This window comes from Dasypus novemcinctus, chromosome 5 (genome assembly GCF_030445035.2).
Source record: "Dasypus novemcinctus isolate mDasNov1 chromosome 5, mDasNov1.1.hap2, whole genome shotgun sequence".
Lineage (NCBI taxonomy): Eukaryota > Metazoa > Chordata > Mammalia > Cingulata > Dasypodidae > Dasypus > Dasypus novemcinctus.
Window position 1 is genome coordinate 73,229,661 of NC_080677.1, and position 25,018 is coordinate 73,254,678.

General features: G+C 33.9%; 1 protein-coding gene across 1 annotated transcript in view; it reads left to right on the forward strand.

Annotated features, from left to right (window-relative positions):
- The first annotated feature begins 9,087 nt into the window (after window positions 1-9,087).
- Window positions 9,088-25,018, forward strand: part of SEMA3C (semaphorin 3C) — a 182,361-nt gene continuing 166,430 nt past the window's right edge. Inside the window, exons 1-2 of the mRNA XM_058297107.2 lie at window positions 9,088-9,867; window positions 11,864-12,005. Of these exons, the coding sequence (XP_058153090.1) occupies window positions 11,903-12,005 (103 nt within the window). The 5' untranslated portion in view covers window positions 9,088-9,867; window positions 11,864-11,902. The remainder of the gene's footprint in view (window positions 9,868-11,863; window positions 12,006-25,018) is intronic.

Here is a 25,018-nt window from a genome sequence, read left to right on the forward strand (position 1 = left end):
AGGGTGTCATTGCTTCCAGCCTTTCTTAATGGACAGAGCTAGTTAATATATTTATATGTATACATACCTATGTATACTGTACATACATACCCATAACTTTGTTCTTATCTATACATATGTATGTGTATATTAAGCTAAATATGAGTCCTACTGACATCCATCCCTGTCTGCTGCTTATTTAATAGCTATGTGTAACTCTTCAGTTTTTAATTAAGTAATTTAAGAGACCAAACATTTTGAAAGACTTTCATTAATAATTATGAAATTGGAAGTTTTAATATTTGTGTTTAACCAGGAAAAGTATTTGAAATTAATTAAGCAGGAACTGAAGTTATCATTGACTACTACTATTTTTTATTTTGCTGAAGTTATGCAGCTCTATGAGGGAAAAATTTTCAAACAATTGACCTTCAGAAGTCTGATGCTCAGAGAGAAGAGAGAACTTTTCCAGGTTCTCACAGTTAATTTATAACAAGTGATATTATCCAGGGATGGAAAATGGCATGGTACAGGGAACAGGGGCAGAGATCCCCCTGAGTGCTGCTGACATAATTCAGAGAGCCATTGAAACTGATGTCAAGGCAATATGCCAATATCTATGTGGAGAGAGGACTTCTTGGAGGTTGTGGAAGGGGTATATGGTGATGACCTGTGACCACTGTCTGTAGCCAGTTTCCTCACACTTAGCTGTGAAAAGGACATAGGTAGAAATACCGATTACAGCATTCTATCTTTCTTATGTTTCATTCAGATTTCTTTCTTTTTTTTTTTTTTAAAGATTTATTTATTTATTTAATTTCCCCCCCTCCCCTGGTTGTCTGTTCTTGGTGTCTATTTGCTGCGTCTTGTTTCTTTGTCCGCTTCTGTTGTCGTCAGCTGCACGGGAAGTGTGGGCAACGCCATTCCTGGGCAGGCTGCTCTCTCTTTTCACACTGGGCGGCTTTCCTCATGGGCGCACTCCTTGCGCGTGGGGCTCCCCCACGCGGGGGACACCCTTGCGTGGCACGGCACTCCTTGCGCGCATCAGCGCTGCGCATGGCCAGCTCCACACGGGTCAAGGAGGCCCGGGGTTTGAACCGCGGACCTCCCATATGGTAGACGGACGCCCTAGCTTTCCTTTGTCAAGTCTTTGCTGAGGGATGGTAAATATGCTAAAAGTAAAGCTGTAGATACTATTACAGAGGATCCTTGCAATATTCCCCAAGACATGAGGACACAAAATGAACTGGTATGGTATCTTTTTATTACAATGTAAAGGAAAATGGAAATGAGTGTGTCCTCTTTCCCTTAATTTGGATCATGCAGAGCAAAGTTTTGATTCCTTACAGGCATGCACAGAATGTTTTGGAAGTAGGAGTGAGGAGCAAAGCAAGAAAAGAGGAAAGAAATGGTAGATGCCAGTGTAGCTATTTATTTGCTAGACCTTGTGAGAAACATTTTGAGAAATGATTTTGCAGTAGGGAGAGAACCTATTTCAGTTATATTATTGGATAAATTGATAAGTTTAGTAAAATATGAATCATTAATGTTACCTGATTAGTAAATTTACCTGAGGAAAGTAAATTTACACTTAAATTTTTGCCAACATATGAATATGCATTTTAATTTTTAAAAAGTGAAATAGAGCACTCAAGAGATTATTTAGAGAAGTCTAAATATGGAGGAACATATCAAGCTTTAAAAGCAGAGAACATTTTTTCTGTCCTTCAAAATATATAACGATCTCCGAAATTTAAAACATGGCACATTAAGCGTCACTCAGTGATAGCCAGTGAATTATTTAACTGACATTGTGTATAATTTTCCAAAGGCTATTTGCTCCATTTCTTGTGTTTTAACTAGCACTGCATGTTCATTTCATTCAAATAATTTACCCTCAATCAAAAAAGATTGACAAGGAAAGAAGTGCAAAAAAGAGTAAGAACAACAAGAATATTATAGGTTTAGGGAGCCTTAAAAAAAGAGACTAAAAGAATTAAACATGTTTACATTATAAATGTGTCATATAACCAAACCATGAGGAATGTAGATAATAATTATGGTAAAGTACATAAAAGACATAAATCCCAAAGAGGAACAATATATTGTGACTCAAGAGTTTATACACATTCAAGATCTAAATGGATGTCAAATAATGGAATAATTTCCAATAATGAATGCTGTTATTCATTACAAATTTTTCCAATGTTGTGCATGAATGCACACATAGACAAATGACAATAATAAATATATAAACAAATCTAATGTGTTCTATTAAATTTAATGATGTGCCTATATTGTAATAATGTCAATAATGTATACTTTAGTGTTTTTTAAGCATTATATGTACATATTTGTGCATTTGCATGAACATATGTTCATGTAGGTGGGTGGGACAGTGACAATATAAAGCCAGAAAGCATAATAGTTCATGTGTAAGAGGGATGATTTCCAGATAAAACATTTCCCATGGAGTGATTACACAGAAGAATTTTCTGGGGTTGCAGATATACACTTGTATTTTTTTAGAAAACCTTGGAACAAATGTCCAATGATAGAGTTTCTTAACAAGGTTTACCTTTGTAAGATGGTCAATATTTTCAATAATCAGAAGGGCAAACACTACTAATTTCAGTCTCTCTTCTAGTCTTAGCATTTAAAAATGGGTGAGATTTTTTTACAAGAATTTCTTGGTCTAAACCATGGATATTTTTGTAAAATCAAAGTATAATTTCTGTTTCATTTGAATGTGTGAGGGGAATTTTCTAACTAAAAGCATGTTTTTGATAAAAAATCTTTTTAAGGCAAACTTAAAATACATTATACATTAGAACTGGAGATTTTTACATTGGATTATTTAAAATGATAATTTGATATTAAAAATAAAGAAGTTGAGACAGAAGCAAATATAATTAATATATTAAAATATGAAGATACAACTTGTAAATAATTTAGTTCTTAAAAGATTATTTTCATGTTGCTTCAAATTGTGATATTGGTAAAAGAAAGCTAGAGTGAAATGAACCTACCGAAAAATGAAAAGAAACTAAATTATTTTCAATTTCTTTGCCAATAATTGCTACTAGTTTATTTTCGATCATATTTTTGTTTTTATTTATAATGTCCAAAGCCTTACAGGGAATCTTGTTTTAAATTGTGAACAGTGGACCCAAAACACATTTTGAATTTTAAATTTTTAAAATTTTAAAACTCAAATGAAAAATAACAAAATTAATTCATACCTCCTGTTCTTATAACAACTGATTGTCAAGAATCAAGCCAATTCCAGTGGTTCCCACAGATTTTACAAACTCAATATAAATCCAAAATATCACCTTAAGGAGAAAATATAAACATAATCCCTTTTGGGGCTAAAGTCATTAAGCTTGGAAATTAGTTATGTAATAAGCCTGTAAGAAATTGCATGTGTTGAATTGCAATGCCATCAGTGAAAATAAAATATTCTATTTATACTTTTTAAGGTCCATTAAATATCTTTGAAGAAAAGTTCAGGTTAATTAATAGAATAATCATTTATCCAACCGTCACTGTGTGCAAGGACTTGACTTTGCTGCTGACTACGAAAACATCTAAAGTACCTATGACTCACTCTCAAGCAGTTGAGAATCAATGGAGAAAAATTTCACTTAATTGTGACATTAGTGACAGCAGAATGACAAACAGACTACTATGGAAATATAGAAGAGAGTAAGAAAGTGTAAACATGCATTATAACATTTAATTATCCAATAAACCTAACAGTAGTTATAATGTTTCATTTTTCAAAAAATAATAAAACTGGAACATAAGAGACAACTAAAATGACATAAGTTATAAGTTCTGTATCAGAGATTTAAATCAAAATGCTTGGCTTAGTTACTACTCTGTATAGAGCAGCCAAGACTTGCCTAATTTTTCCTAGAAGTATATAGGAGAGGAAAGTTTTATGGAGGAAGATTTAACTGAGGTGAATCTTGATAAAGAATAAAGAACTTGCTAGGTGGCTGAGAGGGAGGAAACAGGACATAGAATGGGCAAAGCCACAGAAGTATAAGCAAAACACCATGTGCTCAAGGAATGGTAAGGAACAGCACTTGATAAATATGAAGTTCAAGGTGCAAGGAGAAGTAAGGGGGAAGAGAGGGGGAGATGAAGAATTCACCCTGAGCAAGTCCAAGGGAATGGATGAACCACCAAAATAAGCTGGAACTTTTTCCTTCAGTCAATGAACAAAAAAAGACTATTAACCCTGGTGACAATTTGCGGAATAGGTAACCTGTGACTTGCTATTTGAAAATCAGACTTAATTTTGCCTGATATTGAACTTCATATTACTTCAGCTTGAATCAAGTGTGAAAATTTGATTCTGGACTTTTTTCTTATTTAGGAAGTGCCAGGAATTGAACCCAAGACCTTTTACATGGGAAGCAGGGCCTCAGCTACTGGAGCTACATCCACTCCTCTGGCCTATTATTTAATGGATTTACATAAGTAACAAACTAGACATTTGAAGGGAACATAACAAATTTATATAACTATTAATGTACTTGTAAGAATTATGAAAGAATTTGTATGAATTTTTGTTTTATAACTTTGTCTTTTCCTGGCCAATTTAAAATTGATTCCCTTTTCTGTTGCACCCATTCTTCTTGAAATCTCTCTCCAACTACATGCTACGTCTGTTCATTTATCGCCTCAATATTAGATATTGTAAAAGATTCAAAGGAGACGGTAGTTCTCTCCTCAAGCCATTTATAATTTCATAGCTGAGATAAGACCTTTGCATTTATAATTCAAATATGAGAATTAAACAAAAACAGAAAATTTCCTTCATGACCTAAATAGCCCAGGAAGAAGGTGCTTCAAACTTCTTCCTCATTTAGCAAAATAGTATATCTTTTTAAAGGAGTTTGTAGGGATATTAAAAGATATACTTGTTGTAAAGTATTTATTAAATAATTTATACCCTTTAAATCACACTACCACTTCTGCGACCCTTCTAGGCTAAAGTTCAACTGGCCCATTGCAATGGACACATACTATCAAGGGAAAATATTTAATTGAAATGTACCTCAATAGTTTTGTATCTTAGTTTGTTACATTTGTTAAAAAATGAAAATCATATGTCTTTCTTTAAAGTTACTATATGCCATTTGTAATTTCAAAGCATTAATTATAATAAATATAAATCAAATAAAAAGAATGAGTGCTGGATTCTTTTCTAATTTCCCACACAGACATCTCTAGCTGCTGAAAACCACTGGGATAGAGGACCAAATTTGTCATTTACCTTCATTATGAGAGTGTCTTCACTGGGATGTAAAAGTCGTTGTTTACACAATTTAATATGACACTGTTGGGTCAACCATTTAAATTCCATGAAGAACAGAAAAAGTAAAGTCTGACTATTATATGGAAAAGGTCTGTGACTACACTGATGCCTTGTAGATGGGAGTCAATTAGCTGTAACTAATAGCCCTGCATTCATTGTTCCAACTGGTTATTATTTTTGAGCCTCACTAATGCACTTGTCAATTAGAAGCACTTTATCAGGCCCCTCATGGTTGCCTGTGAGAATAGATATGTGGAAAGGATTTTTAATTTCAGGTGAGGAGAAAGACAGCTTTAGATGTAACAATATCCACAAAGGCCATTTGAGCTTCTCAAAAAAAATATGTGTCTATAATCCATTAACAGACATTCCTTACTAAATAACCATGGATTGTTTTGCAACTGGACTTGTATATTGTTTATCTCAAAGACACATACTCTACCCCTCACTGAGGTTTCAATCCAATACTCCAACAAGAACAAAACAGAGTTTATACTTTCCCCCAAGGTGAAAGTGTGGATGATCACAATACTCTGTCACTTTTGCCATGTACACATGACATATTTGTACTGAAGAAGTAAAACCACTGACTCTTACTACTGAAATTTTTTACTATCATACATCTACATTTCAAATTTTGCAATATATAAACACTAGAAGCAATATACTCTTAAATTGTTTGGGTTGAGAAATATCATTCTTTCCTGTATTTGAAGTCTTTAAAGACATTTATAGAAATATTATAGATTTCAATTTTAATTCCATAATATCTTATACATTCACCTTGTTTAGAATTAAAAAAAAAAAAAAAGGCCAGAGGGTATAAACCATGAACTCTCTTTCCCCTTTCTGGCCAGTTTCTTTCTCCATAGCAAACTACTATGACCAGTATATTTTTAGTACAGGGCCCTACAATTTGAGAAGAATCTAGTACATGTCAAGAGGAAAGTGACCAAGGGTTAGGGATACATATTAGCAATAGGTAAAGAAGAAAATAGAGATACACTCAGTATGTTGAAAAATAAGGAATGAGTTTGAAGGTATAACTATTAAAATCTATCAACTGTGTAAATATCAATTCCACAGTTTTCTAAACCAGACCTGTTTGACTAGCTTGGTCCTCAAAGCTGTTCAGGTAGCACAAGGAGAAGAAGGGATGATGTAAGCAAAGTAAATAACCATTAGAAGAACACACATTCTAAAGATATGGTTCAGGAAATCCAAAGGTCTGTCATCTGGAAGTAAAGAAAAGGAAAAAAGGGAAGGAAGGAGAAGAGAGTTAAGAAGAAGAAGGAGAGGAAACTAGTATAGCAGTTGCTCAGGCAGGTTCACACTGAACAACATGAGATGTGAAGTCAATTATGCCCGACTTTAATTTTATTCCTATTCCAGTATTACCTATCTCTACTATTTTGGACAAATCTTTGGCATTCTCTTTTGCAAAATAGTAACTTTATTCTAGAATGCTATGCAGATAGCAGGAAATGTGTCTGGCAAACACACACATATATATACACACACACACTATATAAAGACTATATATAGGTCTATGCAAGGTATATTATGAATAAGATTACTCTCAATTTCTGAAGGACTGAGATTTTCTAGTAAGAGTGAAGTATATTCATATGGATCATCTGTATGACAGGAAATAAACTGAAAAAATTTTTTTTCTTTATATTTGGAGAGGATTCATAGCTGCACAAACTCATTAAGGATGGATAAGTACATGATTCAAAATCAGTGCATTAGTTTGAGTTTCATAGTTTTTTCAGGACCCTCAAAAACGTAAAATATTAAAAATATGACCACACTGCTTCAACAGAGAAACTTCAGTATATAAGATATTATACTATTTCTATCACATCTTCCTGAGAAAGGATCTAAGTATTTTAACTTTGATGTTTTTCTCAAGATAACATTTTGATGGGGCCAACTTTGTAATTAGTGTTTTAGTTGTTCCATTACTCCTGGAGATTCATTTAAGGCCCTTCTTCCTCCAACTGCATTACTCATTTAGTTCATGTTGTTTCCCACCTGTGAGGACAGAGAAAAAGACTGTAGCCTGAAAATATGGCACAGACCACCAATGTTTCTTATATAAGTTCCATTTTTGTCAAGGGTCTTTTAGGTTCCTCAGCAGCTTGGGTAAAGGGGAGTGGAGAGAAATTTTATTAGAGCTACCATTTACCACTCTTGAAGTTTCACTATGTGGTCTAAGTTTCAGGTAAGCATGAACACTAATTGTGTGCTTGTGTTTAAATCTATCTTGGCAAATGCCTATCAGTATTTTTATGATTCAGTCTAAGGCATGGTCAACGGTAAATATCTCAGAACTAAGCAAATACCATTAAATCCCAGGAGCACATTGGAAAGGGGTTTATTCAGGGAAGATAACAAGGAATCTTAGCACAAGTTTCATAGACTTTGATTAAATGTAAGCAATTTGTCATAGTCTCCAAAGGCCTGTGAATATGTGTGAGAGATTGAACTAATACTTTGGGCTTTTGTGAATGGAGTTGGTTGTAAGATTCCTTTGTAAACACACTATTTCACATGTGTCTCATCTTGCATTTCTTCATCTTGATTTCCTGAAAGTCATAAATGAAATCTACAATCCTATTCTAACTTGTGGATTTGTAGATTAATCAGTTTCCAATGGCCCCACATTTTAAAATTACTAATTACCTAATTTCTTAATGCTCATACTGATTCTTCTTTATAAGGATTGACTCTCCTCCCTCCTTAATTTTTAAATGCTGACTCAGTTGCCAGTAGAAAGATCAAGTGGCCAGTATACAACCTGAATCTCAATGAGTTTCAGACATATTTCAGAGAAGCATATGTTAGTTCTTACTCACACTTACATCTGGTTTTTAATACTGTCAGATGTTTCGTGGGTTAAATTCATCATTACAAACTTAGGTCAAGGAGCTGGTCACACTTTTGTTGCAGTAATCATCACAAAAACTAGTTTGTTACTGTATTTTTTTGTTTGTGTATTAATTCTTTTTGAAGTAACCAACCTTTGAACTGGAAATTTCTTTCATAAACATAGAATATGTTTGGAGATAATATTGGCTGTGTAATGTAATCTTAAATTTGTATCCTTATTTGACTTGATCCTTTTCTTTCCCAGCTATACAGCAAGGGTCAGAAGTGTTTATGTCTACTGAACATAAGATGTGGTCTCTGTGTGTGAAAAATGTCCTACCTATTCATTCCCTGTATCTGAGATTCAATTAGTTGTCCAAATCGATCAAGTTCATGCACTCTCAGAGATGTTCCCTATGCTGTAATTGGCAAGAACTTAATGACTCTGCTTTATTTTATAGAGAAATTTATAAGGAAGAAACTGAAGATATTACATGTCACGTTCCCTTTGTATAGTGACACCTGCTGGCCTGTTGTCCACAGTGATTCTAAGCAAGTGCCTACTTATTTTTATAGGGTCGAAGCTCATATCTTACAAAGTTAAACACCTGGTTCATTGTGTTCCGGAGAAGTGATTTTTACTTAAACATCAAAGTCAACTTCCAAGTTTAACAATTTTAACCGAAAAAAAAAAAAAAAAATAGTGCTGGAAAGATGTCCCTGATTTATAAACCTCTATTTGTTGGCAAAACTCAGAGCCAGCCACCCCCCACTAACTTGTGAAATATTTCTGCTTGTAATTATGTTTTGGGAGTGTCCTGCAGGGAAGGGTACTGGATATGAGCCAATGTCGGGAGGTCAACAGAATTTCCCCCTTCAGCATATTAAGGAAACGCAATAGGAAACAATACCCATTAAAAGCATGAACTTTGGCGGCAAGATCGTTGGCTTATCTCAATCGGTTTTAGAAAATTCGCTGCAGGAAAAGGAAAAGACTACATGCTCTTTTAAAAACCCATCCTTTTTGCCTTAAAAAGATGTGGTAATTCTTCTTTGGCAAGAACTGCTTTGCACTTTAATATTTATGGCCAAGCCAAGCCTGCATGCCTTCCAAGAACTGCCGGTAACAAACAAAACCTTGGAGCGCACCCTGTAAGTTTTTCACTCCACTGCAGACCGCGAAAGGAACGGAGTAGTTGAGCTGGTCTCCGGCCTGCTACAGTGCATTCCTGCATCTCCAGGGCAGCCCATCCTCGGGGCCCGCCCTCGCGGCTCCTTGCCACCCTCTCGCGGGCGCGCGCTGGGTGGGGCCTCGCCGCCCGTGGAGATGCGGCCGGGTCTGCTCGGCCGGTGATGTGAGCCTGCTGGGCGGCGCGCCCGGGCAGCCGGAGCAGCGCGCCGCGTCGCTGTAATCAGACACCCGAGCGCTCACCCCCAGCGCCGGGCCACTTTCCATTCACTCAGAGGTGCTTGATTGAGCGGCGCAGAGAAGGGCTTTAGGGGCCACAGGACTGCAGCGCTGAGGATTCCTTTACAAAGAAACTCAGAGGACCTGGAAGAAAGAATTTCACTGCTGGGACGCTTTAGAAATTAAGGTCTTCTGGGAAAAGGATTAAAGACACACTCGAATCCAAACCGGTAGCAAATAGATGACTTTTCCGTGCTGATTTCTTCCAACTTCGGTAAGCTGGATTCATTTTTTTCAGCGTTGCAAATTAGCAAAACATAACTTTTTGGTTTATGAATTGGCTTTCCATAGGTCGGTGTTTAAGTCTGGACATTTTCTTAAGAGCACATGCGGTTTGTCAGGGAAGTGTTTCCTTGCTGAGAGCCTGGCTTGAATTGTTTCTCTAGGCTATGACACCTGCGGAGAGTTTAAAGTTGAAGAATACAAAGCCTTCTAAGGCAGAATTGCTCAAGAGAAGTCAGAAAGGGATCTTTTTCCTACGTGTTTACGTGTTATTAGTCTGGGACCAGTAGAAGTGAAAACAAGCAGCTTGTCTAAGTGAGTTAAAGGGAAGAAGTTGTAAGGCACTTAAGGGGAGGGGGCATGGGTGAGACACTTGGCTTTCAGTTTCGCACTAGGATAGATTGAAATGCTATTGCTCTGTATATTGTTTCATTTGACCTGTCATTTCATCTCCAGTTTGCAAATTATGTCCTATGTCTCTAATGGAAAGATAAATGGGGGATAAGCTACTAATAATAGGGTTATGTAAAAATGTGTAAGTATTATCAACCTGCTTTAATAAAGAGACAAAGATTGGGTACATTTGTAGCTTATTTTTGTTTTTGGTTTAAAAAAGCCAACAAAACCGGGGAGCAAATTATTAAGTGAACATCACCCATAAAAATCAATTTCCCTCTAACTTAATTTAGGGATGACAGGGTGAAAAGGTTGTGGAAGCAGGAAGAAATTGTTTCTTTTGAAAATTACCAACACAAACATCTCTCAGGTTTCCCTCCATCCTTGTGGTAAAAGAAACATACGATTTAGTTTCTAACTTGCATTCTATATGTACGTCTAGGAAATCAACTTATAATTTTTGTTAAAAAGTTCAGCATAATTGTTCTTTTTCTTCTGTATTAATGGTGCAGGTTTTTTTTTTTTCAATTTTAGTGACATTGTTAATTAAATAAAATTAGTGATAAATGTTGAATTTTAAAAGTCACACAATGTTGAAGATCAGCATCACTGTAACCTGTAAAAATAAATTTCTGGGTTACGCCGTATCATGTCATTTTATTGTATGATTATGCTAGACTTAAAATGATGGGATTCCTTTTAAGATCCTGGGTTTATTTTGCATATTCTGTCCACTAGAGCTCCTGCAATTTGTAATAACCCATTATTACCCTATCTTCCTGGGTACTCAGAGATTACATATTAGCATGTCTCAATTTTATAGCTACAGATTCAAAGAGTAATACTTGTCTCTCTGATTTATCTTTCGGAATTTGTCAGCCCAGTTACTGGTTGATTTATTAAAAATATGCATTGAAGGCTACATGGTTGATTGGATTGCTCACCACTAGGTCACTGTTTTGAAGTTGGCAAAAGTCCATGGTTACCTCATCAGAATCATTTAACAGCTGCTTGGCCATCTATATAAAATAGCAGATAACTGAGGAGAGTGATTTTAGTGATCAAGGATTGAGCACACCTAGATTTATGTGTAGAAGCACCATCAAAGATGATTAATCCAAATGAGCAAATGGAAGTGAGTGAATATTCATGAATGTTCATGTGGAATTTCCTTATTACTACTATATTTATGAAGTGGTGGTGGGTGGGAGAAAAGTTTTCAACCAAAATCATATCGGTACCATTCCCAAGTCATTTTAATGTAATGTGATTTTTAGAGAGAAGATGAGGTTACAACATTGACATTTTCTTTGGGAATCAATAAATGATTCTTCCTTGCTGCTTTGTTCTGTTTTGATATTATCTTTATTTTGATGGAAAAGTGAGACAGTTGCTCTCATTGCAAAGACTTCCAGACACAAATGAACCAAATCCAAATTTTCCCATCTGAGAAGCAGTCACAGCACCTCCTACTGTTTGCATTATGTACTGTAAAAGTTCAGATGTGAATAAGGTGCTCTCTCTAGATTCCTGTTTTTGCAGTCCTAGTAAAGGAAATGGGATATAACAAACTTATTGTCTCTCTTTTGAAGGTATTTTCTCTTGGATGTTAAGTTACAAAATCTGAAGAAATGGCATTCCAGGCTATTCACATATTGATTGGAGTATTTATTTATTCTACCTGTGCAAAAGGATCTTCCCAGCCCCGAGCAAGAGTTTATTTAACATTTGATGGTAAGAAAGATGATAAATACCCTTGGAAAAATGTTATTTGAAATGTTCTTTCTTCCCCTTTCTTATCCAGATAAAACAAGGAATAAATTAATGAGAGTGAAATGTTACTGAGTATGGTTGGAGTTTTAAAATATTTACTGGGCTGCTTTTTGTCTGACATGGTTATTTTAAAGTGTTGTTTAATGTATAAAAGCTTTCTAATGCATTTGAGAAATTATTTATGAAAATGCTTGACGTGTATGCTGGGTTTTTTTTGTTGTTGTTAACTTGTTTCTTATACATTTGTATGTGTGTGTGGGAGGGGATGAAGAGCGCAAAGATCTCTCAACAGCTGTAATTGTTGAGAAGTAACCCCTATTATGGAATGTGCTGTTCCTCAGCATTAGATAGAGCTATATGCATTTAATCGCTGAAAATATCTCCAAGTGAATTTTAGGCTTTGGCCTCAAAACTGGTCACTCCATATGTTGTTCTCATGGTGTTTCGTCTGCTTCCACAAGGATGTCCTAAGGTTTGCAAAATTCTGTAATTAATTGAACCTAAAAAATAGTAAGTAATATGCTTTTATTTGCTGTTGAGGACAAATACTCTTCCTTAGAAGCTATGGACAATGTGTGTGACTTCACATTTTCATGAATCTAAAGGGTGTAATGCGCTCTAAGGGGTGGCTTGTAAAATATATGCATGAGCCTTTAATGAATATAGTTCAAACCACTTATGGATGAATGATATTGGTCAGTTAAGTAACCCATACTAATTGGACAGATGGAAAAAGAAATGGATGAAGAGTGCCATTATGCCAGTCAGGGTCATTGATATTTTTGTTACTTCTTTCAACTCTGTGTTTAAACCTGTGTCACCAGGCATATTTTCACTTTCATTTGATAAACAATATACTCTCAGACCTTCTGATAGCAGGGTGTCTCTGAAACTGTTGTGTTATCTTGAATTTCAGACAACAGTATGACTGACACTTATCAGTCAAATAGCTATCTTTTTTTTCCCCCCTTTCTTTTTAAGTCACCAAGTGCTTTCCCCAAGGTCATCATGGCCACTTTGGAGGAGTCGTCTTTGGAATTTAATGTGAGAGCCGCCAAGCCAGGCCGTCCCTAAAACCCAGTTATCCAGTTAAAATGTGAAGAAAGGAAAAGCAGACCCTTTGAATCACCCCCATTTTTTTTTCTTGATACTAAAACATCTTGCAATCTGTTCACACTTTCCTCCTAACTTGAGAACTGTGAAATATCTTATCAAATTAAAGAGAAGAGGGATTCAGGAGCAAAACAAACCCCCACCCCGCCTTTTTCAATATTTCTCCCAATATATGGTCTCATAGATTAGGTGCCTAAAACTACTCTTTTTACTATTACATCAAAACCAAAGCAATCTTTATGTATAAATACTAAGAATAAGTGTGTCACCTGCGATAGGTTGTCAACTCTGTTTTTAAAAAGATAATTACAATTTATCTTTTACAGAAGCAAATTAAGGAATGCAGTCTTTCAGATCCAAACTTGCTTGCTTTGCAGGACAGTGAATGGTATGCTTTAGAGTAACTAGAACTTAGGTCTTTTAAAATATTGTATGTTTAATATTTTTAATGCTCTCAAATTCATAACAGATACTTGCAGAATAATATCAAGCTTAATTTATACCATATGTAGAATAGGGCATGGTAAATTAAGCTATTGTTTTGAACGTACTATAATTCCTATTATTTTGGCCTTTCTAAGATTATTATTAGGAATAATCTGGGAAATAGATTATCACTTAATTTGGTAATGTTTTGAAGATATAAATTAATAAGAATAAATTTAATAAGAATTCTATAATTTCTGAATTAACTAAAAAAATAAATAAACTCCTAAACTGAACCATACATTTGTCAAAGGCAATATAGCAAAAGTCCCTTGGGCAAAAATGTTTGTTAAAATGTACAAATTTAAACCGCTAAATTAATTAAATTAAAAGTCATTTTATTAACAAATTTCACAGTATATTTGAAATATCTCTTCCAAAATTCTTATCATTGTTCTTAGGATTAGGATCATTGTTCAGAGTATTACACTGAGTAGTTTTTGAAGTTTCTTCCAAAATGGCTTAGTCATGACCTTAAAATAGGAGCTTTGTAAAGGATTGCCATATATATGAATATATAGTATAGAGAAAGAATATATATGAATATAAAGTTTCTTTCATTAATTCATATTTCAAAATTTCTGTAACTGTTTCTCAACCAAAAATCAGGAGTTGGAAGATGCTTCTGAAAAATTCACGTGATTTTTTTGCATCAGGCAGAGGTCGTTTGCATCTCTTAATTTTGTATCTGTTTGCATCTTTATATTCTCTCATAATCACCTTGCCTCCAGCTCTTTTCTCCTGAAATCTCCATCGTGGTAACTTGGTCCTCTGCTTATCTCTTTCTCAGTGGAACTTTAGAAGAATCTACTCAGTCTTGTTTTACAATAAGTAAGAATCACAATCTATTAAAAGTGTGTGGATCAAGAGTTCTCTTCTTCCATCCAAGTTCTAGCCCTTCTTCTTGTGTTGGAATGATGGAGTGATAACATTTGAAAAACAATGATTTACAGATTTGCCTTCCCGATTGATCTTGTGCAAGGTCACCCAGATGGTCATCAGTCCTGTGGGAAAATGCACTTCAGATGTTATTAATTAGTTACATGTGTACTAACTAAATCTTCCATGTTAAGAAAACTGTGATTCCTATGAGATATTACATTTTGTAATTTATTTCAGTCTCATTATGTGCTAAATAGCTTTTCAAATGAATATAATGATCATGCAAATGCTTTTTGTTTAAGGTGACTTAAGTGAAGAAAAATCAAATAGATTGATGGTTCACATTTCATAGCACATTTGCACTGTTGTTTTTTTTTTTCTAGAAAATACGTGGAATCTAGAAAAGTCATGAGAAAGGCAAGGCTGTGTATATGTTGTAGATAAAACTTCTATTTCTTGGTAATATATTAGGGAAAAAAAAACATTGTTATAAAAGTTCTGCCTTCATCTAGTAGAGACGTTGACATATATTCTTTTGCAGAATAAGGAATCATTCTATAATTTTATAAAAGATATAAGTTGCATGTAATCTTTCAAAAGGGTGTCTAAATTTCAGACATCTGATGAGATTGTCTATATTTGATATGTATCTTTAAATGAGATAGATGTTTAAAAAACAAAACAAAAATGAAAGATCACTTTCTCATCCAGTATTTCAGATTGTGAATATAAGATTATTGAATTGTTTATATAAATTTGCTCATAATATTTGCTTGTTATCCTTTTCATCTGTAGGATGTTGTAATTTTTTTTTGTTTTTTTTTTTTAAATTTCATTTCTGATATTGGCAAATCGTGTCTTCTCTATCTCTTAATTAGTCTGCCTAAATTTTACTGATAACTTTAAAGTACCAGCTTTTGGTTTCATTGCTTTTTCGATCATTTTTCTGTGTAATAGTTCATAGATTTCTGCTCTGAAATGTATTACCTTATTCTTGTTTGCTTTGGATTTACTTTGCTCTTCTTTCTGTAACTTGTGAAGGTGGAAGCTTAGGTCACTGATGTAAGATCTTTCTTCTCATATAACCCCTTATGCTATAAAATTCCCTCTAAGCTCAGGTTTATCAGTATCCTACAGATTTTGCTAAAGTGTGTATTAAGTGTCAAAATATTTTCTAACTGCCCCTGTTATTTTTTTCTTTTAACCATGGGTTAATAAATTATTAATACATTGGATATTGTCCTTCTTTCCCTGTTATTGATTTCTAGTATAATATCTGGTTTTCAAAAACCATATTTTGGACGATTGTAGTTCTGTAAAGCTTATGCAAACTTCTTTTATGCCACAGAATATGGTCTTATTGAAAAGAATAAGTATTCTGCTTTTGTTACATAGTGTTCTATCTATGCCAGTTAGATTTGGTTAGTTAACACTGTTGTTGCTTTTTCTGTATCCTTATTGATTTTCTGTCTTCGTGTTCTATTAGTTGCTGACAGGAAAGGTTGAATTCTCCAACTATAATTATGCATTTGTCTATTTATTTTTTTAGTTCTATCAGTTTTTCATTCATGTTTTTTGAATTTCTGTTATTAAGACCCAATGTATTTAGGATCATTATGCCTCCTGATGAAGCAATCCCTGTTTCATAGAAATATCCCTGATTATTTCTGGCAATAGTCCTTGTTCTGAAATTTTCTTAATCACTTACAGAGATAAAACATTTTAATCTTTTATCTATTATAAAACATATCAGCAATATTTTAGTAGTAATTAAGTAGAAAATATTCATCTTGAAGCCCAGTAGTCCTTAGGAAATTTTCATAAAATGTTAGGAAATATATTTAATCAGACATGTATTTTTGGTGTATGCAAATGTATGAACATTAGGTTGGCAGTGTGAATAAAGGGGAAGTGTTTACCTGGAAATCAAAATACCAGGATTTCATCCTTGATTGTTTGCCAATTAACTCTAAGATATTTTGGGAACCTCCATTTCTTTATGAGATAAAGGAAGAATAAACAAAGTTGAATTAAATTATCTCTGAGACTTTTTGTTGTCCTAAAATTATTTATGATTTAAAAATCATAAATTTAGTCTTATTTTATAAAGTTCTTCTCCTTTGAGGAAGTCTTCTTAAAAAAATTCCTTCAATGCTTTCATGATCAGTTTTTTTGTGAAGGACCTGGGATATCGTGGAGTGGGGAATAGATAAAAATAAACACCATTAAAAAATTCATGGATTTTGAGTCAAACAGAATAGGTTTTAAATCATGGCTCTCTGCTACTTTCTGTCAGTGTAACATTGAGTAAATTACTTAATCCCCTAATCCAGTGTTTTATCATCTATAAAATGGGGCTAAGAGGTGGGGCTGTTTTGAGAATTAAATAAATAAATTTTAAAAAGTGGTGGCACATATTGCAAATCCTATTATAATACACAAAGGCTTAGATTAATTAAAGTTAGTATTTGTAAATTCCTTTAGAATCCTAGAAATACGATCTTCATTTGTACCTCCCTGTAATTACCTCCCTTCCATTTAACATAGTCTGCTATTGCTGCTTAATAAATGTTGAATTAACATAAGTTTTTATATTCCTTATCACTGTACCATCTCAACCTATATAGTCTCCCCTACAACACAACCACTCTTAAGTGCTTTCTGGTGAACTTGACATATTAACCAATACCAGGAAAAATGCAATGAATATTCATTTCCTTTTGCCACTAGAATGTAAACAGCATAGTAGCAGGTATCTTTCCACATTTGTACACAGAAGGCTTTAGATTCATCCCCTAGTTCATAATTAGGAGTCAGTTTGTTGTTGTTCTCCACCTCTAAATTTTTCACATATTATATAAAGATTTGATGTCTGGGAATTCTACTTTTATATTAGTCCTTCACAATTAATCCCCAAATCTCATTCCGATCATTGTATTTCCTTCCCTAATAGACATTTGGCCTCCATAAATTTTACAGGTTTTTCTGCCAGAAAATTCTACATGTGTTTTGATTAGAAGACTTGTTTTCCAATGTTAAAGGGAAGAGGCTTCTTATATACCCAGCTTTCTATAAGAACTTGATTGGTGGCATGTCAGCGATATTGTCTTACTCTTTAATACAATTGGCATCTTTATGTGCAGATATGTCTAGACTTTTAAAGTATTTATTACCCCAAATGCATTATTTTTTAAAGATTTAAGTTGTGGGAAGTCTGATTTCCAAGATGAGCTTGAACTTAATGAGATCCAGGTCTCCTTGGTTTTACTCTTATCTTTTTCATGGCATAACTGCATGGCTTGAAATTGTAGACAACATTTTGCCACTCTGGAGGCATTTAATAGATACCACAAAACCTCAGGGAGGGGGCTTATGGGATAGTTTCCCAAGCAGTTCAGCTCTATGGTAAATAGACTGTTAAATAGTATATTCACTTTTTTCCCCCTACCATACCTGGTATGAGTAATTTGAAGTCTATTCAGGAACACTTACTCTTTAGAGTATTTTCTGGGCAAAGAAAATAATAGGCCCTAAATTCAAGATTTTAATTGAGGTTTAATTGCTGGATTTGTTAATTTTATATGAGATAATGAGAATGTTTGTTTTTTAATTTACTAAAGTAGCAAAACTTTTCATTTGTTTTGATTGATTGGTTGTTTTTTAGGATTGGATAACTACTGTAAACCAGAAGTCAACTTGACCAGTGTTACACAGTAGCTCTTTCTTGACACCAAGGAAGTGATAATTCAGATATATGGGTATTGTCTCTCTGGTGCAAACTTCTGAATTTTCAGACTATATTAAAAATAATAATTCTGATGGATTTGTATTCATGTGTTTTTATGTATAGGAAATAATATTGTGAGATAAAGAAGTAAGATAAAATGAGGTTGTCCTAAATATCCCATAGGCTTCAAAAAGTCTGATTATTACTTAGCTGAACAGGCTACAGCCTGCCTCCACCACAAGTTTTCGTTTGGCTCAAAACTCTTAATGAAATATCTAGGTGCCTATGGAAATCTTTTAAAGCATTTATGAAGCTATAAAGGATCAAAACCAACTTCAGTGATAGTTGAACTGCATGGCAGGAAAGTTGACTGTTGTGACTGGGGTCAGTTCTTTGCCTGAGTTCACAGGAACAGTGAGACATCCTACTACTAATCTGCCCCACCCTGTTTAAGCCAGGGACAGGGATTCCTAAAACTCAAAAGGAAAAGGGCAATTAAAAGATTAATGCTCCATAAAGGTTTCTGCTATTTTCATACATTTCCCTAGATAATATTGGCCAATCTTCCAGGCCCAGATTAAGTTTTATATTAAGAATTACATATGAATGACAGTAGTTTAAAAAGATGAAAGTGTCTCAGTGTGAGTTTTGTATCAGGAAACAGGTATTTAATAGTAGAGATGAAGCTTGCATAGGGTCATCAGTTCTTTCCTTTATCCACTTTGTGCTGCTTTTCACTTTCTTTCAGTGCCAATTTTCAATAATAAAGCCACCAAGGTCTCCAGGTCCTTGGTAGTATATAAATGAAAAGACAATGAAATTACAAAACATCTTTTATCTTTTAATATCTGCCTCTATTGACAAGAATCTTTGTTAATTAAACAACATATGAAAGGCCCCCGTGAATTAGTGAACTAAACCCAAAATCTGATGAATTGTTATTGAACAATAAACTGAAAATAATAAATTACCTCTGCATGAACTCTGGTAGCATTAACATTACAAGGCACATTTGTTGAAAACTCTTTGCCTTGTGGTTGTTCAGGAGAGAAAAATAAGCCAATTGTTCTGGAGTTCTTCCATTAATCTTGGAGAATGCTCACTGGTTATATTGAATCCTCTGAAATATTTAGTTTGTAGGATAACTTGAGTTACTGCAGTTAGCTGAATTTCCCTTTCATTGGTCCAAGCTAATGTACTTAATGTCTTCTTTCAGGACACTTGCACGTTTAATAAACCTAAGGAGGGGTGCTGTGTGAGTAAGAAGTGATCCACACGCTTCCCCTTGTGAGAGTGTCATTGAAGCCAGGAAGGGACTGATGAATGCAAGTGTAAGTTGGATATTACCTAACAGATACAGAGTCTAAGAGAGAGTCACACTAAATTTAACAGCAAGTTAAAAATTGTTATAGAAAACAATTGAAATAGAAGGTGAGAAGAAATTGCAAAGAAATATAGTCTCATATGCCTATTTTTACCTCTATGTGTATGTCGATATGGGACTCTGATGGTCATAATAAAACAGGGGCTTGGATTGGAGGAGACGTTTTTATTTCAGCTATTTCAAAGCTGGGGAAATAGTGGGATAGAACTATGTTACAATGATACACTGTGGGTCTTTTTGAAAGACTTCCAGAAAAAAAGATAGAATCCCAAATTTTCATGCATTATGGCAAAGTAATTCTTGTTCAAGGGAAGTTTTCTCAGGGTCTAATAAGCCTGAGAACTCTGTTGCCAGAAGATGATGGTATGTCAAATCATGCCTAAAGGGATAAGGTAGCTGCAATTGGAAACAAGCAAGAATGAAAACTTCAACTATCTGAAATTACGAGTGTGCTTCATGCCATGTTTATCCAGTCATTCAACCAAAATGATTCCTTGAAACTAAATCTGTCGTATTCTTTGGATTATCCACAGGTGTTTTTCAATATTTATGCTTTGATTGAATGCTATTAATGAAGATTGCTTGAATGATGCTTGCTAGCTTATTTTAAATGCACTCACATATTATATCTTGATAAAAGTATATGTCATGTTGACTTTCTTTGTCAAGTTTTATTTAAAAAAATATTTCTGAAACCAAAGATTTGCATTTTTCTATCCTTCATAGGTATGCGCTAGTGTTTTATCTTCTCTATTTCTAAAGTGCTTTTGGAAATTTATTTATACCAACTATGGAAATTACTTACATTAATAATTGTCTTTATGCCGGACACTATTATTTTCTAAATAGTTCATGTTATTTCAGTTAATTTTCTAACAGCATTGTGAATTAGGCACTTTTTCCTTTTTTTAGTTTTTTTAAATTGAATTTATCATTCATACATGAACATATATAAACAGTAAGTCTATAGTTAAAGTTGTAACTTTATCATCATACAGGGCTCCCCTATACATCACCTCACCATCAACACCTTGCATTGTTGTCAAACAATTGTTACTAACTATGAAGGAGCATCATCAGAATATTACTAGTAACTATAGCCAGTATCTTACATTTGGTGAATTGTTCCCCCAACTCACCTGGTTATTAACACCCTGTATTAGTATTACATACTTGTTATAGTTCATGAGAGAACGTGCTCATATTTGTCCTGTTAACCTCAGTCCGTCTTCCACCACTGGATTTCCTGTGTTACACAGCCCCATGCTTTGTACAATCCATTCAGAATGTACACTCAGTGCTCCATATTCATCACTGAGTTGTGTTGTCATCATCACCTCAGTCAATTTTAGAACATTTTCATTACTCCAAAAGGAAAGATCTCATATCCTTTATATCCCCCTATTGTCCCTTAGAATTGATATAATACGTTCTTTGCCATTGCTGCAAAAATATTACAATATTACTGTTAACTATCACCCATAAGTTCCATTATTTGTAATTTTCCTGAGTATTACCATATTCTTAACACTGTGTAAAAGAATTTTCTTACACTATTAACCACATTCTTCATCTATCACCAAAATCACTCTTGTACAGTCCCTATATTTTCTCTAGCTTCCCTTCAATTGAACTATTACATCCACAGACTATCCCCTTTCAGCCACAATCACATTTATAAATCAGCAGTGTTAGTTATAGTCACTATAATGTAGTACCATCAACTCTGTTCATTCTGCACATTTGTAATAAAACGTCTTAAAAATTCTTCATATATTAAGCATCGGTTCCAATTCTCAACCCACATTCTATTTCCTAGTGCCTTATACTCTAGAGTTTACCTCCTTGAGTTTACTCATCATATTTAGTTCCTATTAGTGATACCAAGGATATTATATTGTATGAAATAAGTCAGACACAAAAGAATAAATATAGGCACTATATTCATACTCATAAAATGAAAGCACAGAGAAGGTAAGGTAAGCAATTTGCCTGAACTCACAGGACTTGAAAAGGAGCAAGATTCAAGCACAAACAGTCAAATTCAAGAGTCAGTCATTTTTCTAAATGCCACTATGATTAGTTCTAAGATCAATATAAAGCACAGTTTACAAGAAAAAACAGTATTTTTGTCAAAGCATTCTATAAATGCACTTTAACATGCTAAATGTTGCACAGAGGAGCTTGAATTTTCCCTTAAAATATCATGCATTCCTGAAATAAAGACTATAAAATCCATTCTCTACATTATCCTGAATTCACCCTTCACTTTATGATTCATCAAGACAAGAATGAGGGGGATTACTTCTCTGAGAAATGTGTTTATTTTGTTGCTATAAGTGATGTTTCATTTTGTGGCTGAGTGAATGTGTTATCCTATAGGATAACTATAGGAAAATTTATTATTACCTTCCTCACCTCACTGTGCATATGTATCAGGGATGTGTCTCTGTAAGTTCAATATAGCCTAAACGTTCTCTTAAATAAAAATAAAATGTCTCAGATGTTTTTTATGAACACCATTGCAGTACTAACTAAATATAGCACAGAGACCCTCAATTTTTCCATTTCCTAATAGTCTTTTATATAGTGAGGTAGAAAAAATTTTGGTTTCTGTGAAAAAAAAAAATACTGGAAAGAGAGCTGCAAGCTTTGGGCAATTTCCAGCACTCCTTTACCTTCTGCATTTTCGTTTATGTATTGGTCAGGAACTCTGTCGTTAAAGAAAACAATTTAAAAGCAAGAAACAGAAAGGTGAGATGTTTTGTAGCACAGAGAAGAGTTGGCAGTAAGGGCAAGAAGGCAAAGCTAGGTGCTGAGCCATGTGCTATTTTAGGATGGCTGTAGCCATGAAACAATGTGCTGAGCTATAAAAGATGGCAGGAACACTCTACTTTTCCAAGGAGCATACTTTTCAGAAACAATAATTTCGACCTTGCCTTTGATCACTTCATAGAAATATGTTACTTCTGAAAAATGCTTTTTACTTTCAAGGAATTTGCACATATGTTATCTCATTTATTCCACAATTCCTGTGAAGTAGGTTGATATGTGGAGATACAGAGGGCCAGAGGGGCTAAATGTCTTAACTAAGGACATGCAGGATGGTGGTGGCAGAGACAGGACTAGAAGAAGGAAATGCTACAAGATGAGGAAAATTAGTTATAAGCAGTGCTTGTATAAAATCAGAAGCACTCTGGAATGCATATTATAAAATCTGCAGAAATGCCAGGCTATTCACGCAAATTTTAACAAGTTTACTTCTTGTTATTTGCTCTCCCAGAGTATATGGCTACACTGTAGCTTTAATGTACCTTAGGTTTTTAGTTAACTACTGATTTTTGAGCAATAATTTACAGAATATTATAAGTCAAACTGTAAATATATTTATCACCACATTAGAAATGCCTTCAAGTTCTGTTTATAAAGATTGAGTCAATGCATAAATACCAACATTCTTATATTTTCGCACCTCTAATTCATGTAAATTAATGAACATACTTTTCTGGTCTAACTTTTCCCAAATTACCGCTTTTGTGGTCATGAGTTTTATTTGATGTTCTGTGTGCATCAGGGCTCCATTTTCCCCTCAGTCACCTCCTAAATAGACTGATCTAGTCTGCTCCTATTTATATTGCTTTAAGAAGAAAAACCAACGTGGAAATTATCTTAACTCCTGGTTTGAAGTAATACCAATGAAAGTATTAGATATTATTGCTTTTTGCAACTTTAACATTTTATAGTGTTTAAGATACTTGGTAATAAAATGTGAAATAGTCTACCTAATTCATTCCTAAATTATTATCTTACTAAAACTGCTTTCTTCTAAAAAATGTTCAAGAACCAGACTTTGAATCTAAGGTTGCTAATACATAATGTAATGGCTAATGTAAAGTCTCTAGTCTTTATGGGACTGATAGACCAAAGGACATAAAAGGAATATAGTTTTACAGAAGATAATTTCTATTTCCCTAAGAAGAGGACCAGACTGCTGATCTGGCAAAGAGAAAACCTTAATTATACACAGGACTCACAGCATTAATGCTAAATTTTTTCATGAAATACTCCTTATTTATTTAGTATAGATTTCAGTTTCTAAAGATAGAATGGATTATAGAGAGGTAATATGTATCTGAATAAAAATAAATGCAATATCTATAAACATATATAGATATACAAATATTTTATGCATTAAAAACTCCATCTATATTTCGATACCATCTTGATTTCTTAAATGTATATTCTCTGGTAAATGCATAAAACAAAAACTAAAAGTTCAGAAAAAAACTTCTATTTTTATGTCATTTTAAATGTTGTTTATCTGTTTTCTTTATATTTACAAATAACCAAACATTTATACTAATAAAGTATAAATAATTGGATGATTAGCTTGTTAAATACTTTAATACTTAAAATATCACTGTAACAATTAGTTACAGTAAAAGTTTAGTGCAAGTGATCTGTGGAACAGGGCAATAAATTTCTGGCGAGTTATAGATTTGAGCCCTGTTTCCCTTCCATTACCTATGGCAAGTAATAATGAGTACAAAATATTTTCTGGGTGACAACCTGTTAGAAGGAAAACATCTATCTATAACATATGCTGTATCAGGAACATCACAGAAGTGAATAGGTAAATACCTAAATGTGTTCATTGTGCCTACTTCTTTTACAGCCAGTAGAATCTTGCGACCCAAGTTGCCAGTGCTACTATTGTTAGCATCAATTGCTAAGACTTAGCAGGGTTCCAATTATAGCATATGAACTACAATCTATAATTATGTGCTTCTGTTTTCTTAAAAATCCTTATTTCACACACACATAGAATAGAAAAGCCCTTTTCTTTTTTATGAATAGACATAACTTTGTATAAACTGTGTGAAGTACACTAAGCTGGCACTCATTCATTACTGAAATCTGATAATGAATACAACCCATCTGAAGATTTTAAGACAGCACTAATAAAATTAGAAACTAAGTAGGGGAGTTGAACACTCTGGTATTACTGACACTGCTTATTTGGGCCAGGTAGAGGTGGCCATATGTTGATGTAATTTCATTTATAAAGTAGAGACTATTACAAGTAAAAACACAATTCCAACAGCAATGTAATTCTTAGCTTTAGGACCTCTTGCTTAATGAAATAAATGAATTATAGCAACATGATTATAAAATTGGCTTGTATAAAATAAGTCGTATTTTATTGAATTTCATTATAGAATTACAGTTAGGTCCATATGTATACAAATAACTTAATAAAATGAATTTTAAAAAACTTTAAAATAAAAAAGTTAACATGACTGGGTATGTAGAAATTTGAAAGTATGGTGTGGGCACTATTATAGGGCTCTTTTCATAACTTTCCCAATGTCTTAAATACAT